Source organism: Pygocentrus nattereri, chromosome 30 (genome assembly GCF_015220715.1).
Source record: "Pygocentrus nattereri isolate fPygNat1 chromosome 30, fPygNat1.pri, whole genome shotgun sequence".
Taxonomy (NCBI): domain Eukaryota; kingdom Metazoa; phylum Chordata; class Actinopteri; order Characiformes; family Serrasalmidae; genus Pygocentrus; species Pygocentrus nattereri.
In genome coordinates, this window is record NC_051240.1 from 1,095,001 (window position 1) to 1,101,913 (window position 6,913).

Sequence of the window (6,913 nt, forward strand, 5' to 3'; positions counted from 1 at the left end):
GAGGACCCAAATGTGGGATTGTTGAGTAATTTGGGGTAATTTTGCAGGAGGAACAGTCAGAATAATTTGAGAGTAAAACATTCAGGTTCAAATAAACAGGAACCTAGAGGGCAGACACACAGTCCAGCAACATAAAACCACAACCCAAACAGAGCAACTTGAACTCTGCGAATAAGGTGAATTCCGTCAAAACAAGACCATGCTGTAGTGGTTCTCACGATCTTTCCACAGCAACAAAAAGCAGAAGAACTCATCATCTCTTACAACTAAGCTGAACAACTTAATAAAAACAAGTCAACTAATTTAATCATCCTCTCACTCCTCTAAACGACATTAGTTTGACTGCGTGTCCATTTCCTTTGTGCATTTTCTACGATAGTTTGCAAGGAATAGATTGTGGGTAAGTACTAGTTTAGGATGGGTGTTTATTTGACAAGAACATCATAACTGAACCAGGGCAGCCTGGTTTGTCAGATCAGAACAGAACACACCTGAGGCACATTTTCCTCTGATAGAAAACAACCCTGCTCTGAGAACATGCTAATGAGAGGCCACATGAACAGGCAAATACAAAAGAGACGGCAGATACCGTCACACCCTCATTAACGTTCAATGAGACTGCCAGACCAGATACTGTCAGCTCATCTGATGAATGAACACAGCACTTCACTGGCATGTTCCTACTGTACCCAGATTTCTGAAACGCTACAGATGACACTGCTCAAACACTAGGCATCAGCACCAGGCTGACATCAGCAGAAAATCCAATAGGACATCAGAGGGGAAAAACAAATGAAACTGATCCAATCCTGTAACAAATCTAGCCTGAAATAACACATTGTGTAATGTCAAGCTTTATAGATATTCCTCCCTGTAAAATAACTGACCCTGAGGAGTTTCAGCATGATACTCAGAACTGTGTAAACACAGTGATATATATGCTCTCTTATTCTTCATGACACACCCTACAGGGCAAAAATATCGTTTTTTTTTGGTGTTGTTGTTGTTTTTTTTTTTAAGAAATGTTTTACAAACCAACAGCACAACTCTGCATGCTTATCTAGTCCAACCAAATCATATTATTTCAAAATATTTGAACAGTTCACAGGTACATACTCTTACTCTAATGTATACCATGAGGTGGCAAATTTCACGAAAAAAAAAAAATTGAGATATTTTCACGATACACAACACATATCACAATGTTACAATTATCTGAGGTTCGATAAGCTGGAATAAACAAAAAAAATACCAGCAGAGCCACAATTACAAAATTCTGCCAATGACAAAGACACTGCACTAAATGCAATTAATTATCTACTGCAATGCACCAAATCCAATAATTAGGCTGTTTTTGAAACATGCAGCTGGTCAATGGTGTTTTAGCGACAGTATCTGCAGTATATCATAATTCTAAAATATAGTCACAGTGCCCACCTCCAGGTAAAAAAGACAGAGTCTTTGTTGACAGCATGCTCTTAATTTGACCAGTTGTTAATTATTTACTCTTTTACTGAACACACCCGATTCAGAACATCAAGCCTTCAGAAGCATCAGAATGGGAGAATTTGGTGGACAAGAGTAAATATGTGACTAGAGCAGCCTGCAACGTAATAACCAGGAGCCAAACAAACAAACAAACAAAGAGAGATTTGGTCGGACCACTCTGTTATTTTTTAACAAACGCTTTACTGTACACAATCTCAATGATATTTAGAAGGTTTATGTGGTGCTTATAACTCTTGGCCTGTAATGTATACAGAAATGACACGGAGTCTTCTGAGCCATCTGAGAAAATAGCATGTAAAGCTAGTTATCTGGGCAGTAGGTTATTTTTAGAAATGAAAGGATTTTTTTTCTACTGTGTTTATTTGTATTTATACTAATGTTAAATAATTTACTGGCCAAAATCCACATGGTCAAGATAAATAGTTTTGAAGACTTTCGCATGGCACTGTATATCAAGTCAATATTTCTTTATTAGTAAGAAAAAAAACATGATTCCCAAACAGATAATTCTCACTGAAAGATAAAACTTTTGTTTCGAGTCTGACATTGTACAGCAACTCAACAGAAGCAACGTAAGATATGAAATGCATATGAAACATATATAAACACTTGACAGACCTAAAAGTGTTGCTTATACTAATACCAAAAAGAAAGGAAGGCTCAGAATTAGTTTAACCTTGTTGAAAATGATTGTGTTTAATTAATGAGGCACTTACTTGTCTTTAAATCTTTATATTTCAATGGCAATGAACACAGTGACCAGCAAGCTTTGCTGAACCTATCCCTGAACATCTGGTTGAAAGTGCTGCCCTCAACTGTTCAGATCATGAATGGTGCGGCACGAAGGTATTATTCACAAATTCACATCAAACAAAATAACTAAATGTTCTAGCTAAAACATTCATACAACTAATATGTGCCAAAGAACTCAAGAACATTAGTGAGCAAAGTGTTACATCACCTCAAACGCTACCACATTCATATACGGCCATCCCTGGTTTGGTTCTACATGGGACGAGATACCTGTAACTGGTTCCTAAGATGTTTCACCTCTATCTCCATTTGTGAGATGTCACTGCTTAGCTGTCGGTGGCTGGACTGAGCTTTGTTCAGCTGGCAGCAGAGTCTCTTGACAATGGCCTCACATCTTCTGTTGTGAATCTGAGTAGAAAGAATCATAACTGTAAAGTAAATCAACTGCATGTGAAAACAAAAAAACACATCCTTTCTGAATGTGAAGAAAAAAGATATGTCTCCAATTATCTTTGAAAATATTCCTATTCTATTTCGTTGATGTGCTCTTTTAGTACCAACAAATGTTGTTCACTTTCTTGAGAAAAAGAAAATGTTTGAAATTTACCAATTTTTTCTCTTTATCAAAGTAATGTTATAGACGGCACTCTACTGCTCTCAGCTTACCTCTATATCCTTTCTCAGTTGTGAATGAGTCTCTTTCTCCTTCTCCAAAAGTACAATTTTTTCCCTCACCATCTCTTTTGAGCAATGTATCTTGGCCTTAATATGATCAATTTCTTTCTGAAAACAGCATAAAACAACACATTATTGTTATGCTTAGCATAGCAGTTACATAAATTTACCCTTAAAAAGTGAATTTCTACAGGGTGTGTATAAAACAATAGCAGCACTACATGAAATACTCATACTAACGGACCCTTCTATCACATACACCCACCCATATAGGTCCACCTTGGAGGCTTAAAATTATTGTTAAAACATTTAGTCCATCTGTTGCTGCACACTGTATCAGCCACCCTCTACTCCATCCATCCGTGGAAAAACACCACCATAGGAAAACCACTGACCAAACGTTATTTGGGTGGTAGACCATTCTCAGCATCACACTTACCTTGGAGCTATGTCTTGCAGGTGTACAGTCAGAGTCTGTAGCTCATTATGTTCCATGCACAATTTAAATTTTTGTTAGACTGTTCTCAATCTAGCAGTGACAATGAGGTGCTTAAAAAAAAACAGAAACACTGCTGTGCCTGATACCAGAGCACCACACACTACCAAGTCACTACTGTGCTGAGAATGGTCAAAACCAAAGCTAATTTCTTCTCAGAGGTGGTCCTGTGGTGCTCCCGTTCCTCTGATAGATGGAACAGAGCACAGCTACTAAAATACTGCAACAGATGGGCTACAGTCAGTAACTGTACACCTACAAAGTTTACCTATATTGTTGTTGTACCAGATAAAATTGCTAACAAGTGAGAGTATTTCATGCAGTGCTATGCCCATATTTTGATGCATCATGTCTGAAAAGTCCTGTACAGCACCTGAGCCTGCTGAACAGCATTGCCCTCTGGATTCTGTAAATCAATCCTCAGCCCCTCCTTGCAATCCTTAAGTCTCTTCACCTCTTCCATCTTCTCCACCAGCTCCTTACGAACAGGTACCTGGCTCTCCATCTCGGCAACAGACATTTTGTAAGTCTCCATTTTATTGCGGCATGTGTTGTATCTAGCTAGCAAGAAGTGGGAGTTCTCCAGCTGTTCTTCAGTGCTATGTTTGAGTCTCATGTTTTCCATTAAGATGGCTTTTAACTGTGCTTCTTGTGTCTCGTTATGGCTATGAATCTGCTCAGTCTCACAGGTGATGCCAGTGATTTGTCGCTCCTTCAGTTTTATGTCCTTGGCCACAGCCTCGTAGCTCTTTACAACCTCTGATAAAGTGGCCTGTAGCATTATGAAAAAGTGGCTAAGATAAGTGGCAAAGTAAGACATGGCCACCAAATCTCATCCTGTGCAATATCTGATAATTAGCACTGCAATATATGAATGTACAATATATGAAGACTCTATTTTGAATACACTCCTTGACATGACATTTTCACTGAACAAAATGTCGAGTAAATTATAATTTTACTCTGATGCAGAGAAAACTGCACTGCTGTTTACCTGTACTGCATTGAGAGCATGGCGTTTTTCCTCTAGCTCAACAGCTTGGGACTCCCCCTGCTGGGAAACCGCCTGAAGTGCAGTACTCAGAGAGAATTCCTGCTCACCACCACTGCAGAGAACACATTACAATGTGTGTGGCAGAGCGAACAGAACAAATGTAAGAGAGGACTGAGGTTATTGGAAAATAACTCTGTTTTCTATAACTATGCCATATGGGCCAATCACAAACAAAGCTTTCAAAATGACCACTGTTAAAAATCTTAAAAAGGATATGACGTGCATTTTTTTAATGCATATATCTATGTGCATTTTATATATCTTAGATATAGTTAGTGTTCAACCGAAGTGGTAAATTGAACCATCATAAATGTTTTTTTTTTTTTTGGTGAAAGGGCTACTGACCCTGGCCATGCACCATAAAGCATGTCAAACTAAAAGTCCTTTGTTTCTGGTTGAGCCACCTGACATTTGAAGAACTCGAGGACAAAGGTTTTCAGTGATTTGAGTGGTTAAAAAATGGTCTTATTTGGCAACGTTTTATATATATACGTTTTATTTATATATATACCTAAAATAATGCCAAACAATTTCATATAATTACCTTTTTAAACAGTTAATTTAATCAACGTGTATGATATCGAAATGTACACATGCTAGGCTAACATTATTTCTGTTTTTTTGTTTACGGTAGACGCTTAACGTCATTTGCTAAAAAAAAATAAACAAGCACTGCCTGTCAGAAACGCAACTAAGGGACCCAGATGTAAGAAACTGTGTATAGAAGTACGCTTTGGGAACGGTCGCGCAAACTGAACTTCTCAGAACCGGGAAAGCCTTAAAGCTTTTAACGTTACCTCGACATTTCTGCTCCGTCGCTGGACGAAGGTTAGCTGTTAGCTGTTAGCTGGGAGTGGGAGAAGGGGCCGCGGCAGGACGGCTATAGAGGGGCGTGTTACTGCGGGCCGCTCCGACCGACCTCCCTCCCTCCGAAGCTCCAGGGACTCAATTCCAGATGGGTGGGGTTTCTGCAGCGCTCCAGTGGTGCCAGAAACTGGGAAATAACCGTTTCTCCTCCTGTAAATGTCGATGCGACAGCGAGAGGCTTCTCGAGAAAGCCGCATTTACCAGTAGCTAGTTTACGAGATGTGACGTATAAGGTCAACCTTTCACCTTTTACACGAGTGAAAAACGCTGGACCTGAAGTGGATGAGAAGAACATAAATAACGCTTTTTAGACCCGTGTCAGATTTCTGTGTAACACGGGTAATAAAAGGCCGGATTGTGTTCTCCGCCATGCTGTTTCAGTGCGGTGGTCGTGTTTACTAACGTTGGTTAATCGGCCCCCCGATGAGCCGCGGGTCCAGCCCTGATGGCGATTTGTGTTCGACTTGTTTATCTAACCGCTGATTGCTTATCAGACATCGAAACACTGGTCCATAGTTCGGCTCTGTTGAACTCGGCTCAGAAACGGGGGAAATGTGGCGTAACGGTCATCGCGCGTTCATAGTGTCTGATTATTGTACTTCTGACAGATTATCAAACCTCAGAAAATGTAAAATCATGAAATGTATAGTGATGCTATATTTATTTCATATTGCCCAGCCCTAAATCCAGCCATGGCAGTTTCTTGGCAGAGACGACCAGATTTTGATTTAAAGCAGGTACAATCGTGAAAAAACTGGGACGTCCTATTAAACAGTTCTTTATTGGGAGAGATATGTCATATCAGTCTTTGATCTTTCAAACAATCTATAGATAAAGGTGATGTGTTTACATTACTTTTGCAAAAACGATGAAACTTTGACTATAATTTATTTAACAGTATAACCTCAGTTTTTGCTTTGAGTAGCATCATCTTTACAGCCGTCTCTTTGTGTGTTGTTTTTCTGTGTCGTGTTGTTTGCAGCGCAGAGACGCCAGGCAGGGTGGGCAATGGCCCACCTAATGAGGGCTGAAATCTCTGTGCCACCTTGATGAAATCCACATTGCATCCAGAAATGCAAATGTGCAGAAAAGCCATTTTTAACAAGCTTTGGATTAGGCACTTCAGAATATCAAAAGCAACCCCTGAAAAGCTATGTGCCACGATCGGACCGTCTGTTGGGCTGATCAGTCCCCACTTAGGTCTTGATACATCATTGTGTATTTGAAAAGCCCTTTTCCATCACTCTTTTTCCACATTGAGGTGTTCTTGAGCAAGACACCTAACCCCCAACTGCTCCCTGGACACTGCGGATTGGGCTGCCCACCACTCCAGGCAAGTGTGCTCGCTGCCCCCTAGTGTGTGTGTATTCACTAGTGTGTATGTGGTGTTTAACTTCACAGATGGGTTAAATGCGGAGGTGGAATTTCCCCGTTTGTGGGATTTAAAAAGTATCACTTAACTTTTTGAGTTCCGGCCTTTTTTCATTCAGGCTTCGTCTTTTGCACATTTTCAAAATTCGCAAAAAACTGGTGGAAAACCTGCTACATTTTACTCGAGT

At 39.9% G+C, this 6,913-nt stretch overlaps 1 protein-coding gene across 1 annotated transcript; it reads right to left on the reverse strand.

The window, feature by feature from the left end:
• Positions 1-1,961: 1,961 nt before the first annotated feature.
• Positions 1,962-5,558, reverse strand: LOC108436399 (coiled-coil domain-containing protein 122). The gene is made up of 5 exons (XM_017712856.2): positions 5,285-5,558; positions 4,428-4,539; positions 3,807-4,205; positions 2,929-3,045; positions 1,962-2,670 (listed from the first exon to the last, which is right to left on the reverse strand). Exons 1-5 carry the CDS (start codon positions 5,290-5,292, stop codon positions 2,515-2,517), a joined length of 792 nt encoding a protein of 263 aa, XP_017568345.1. The 5' UTR covers positions 5,293-5,558; the 3' UTR covers positions 1,962-2,514.
• Between the last annotated feature and the right edge of the window lie 1,355 nt (positions 5,559-6,913).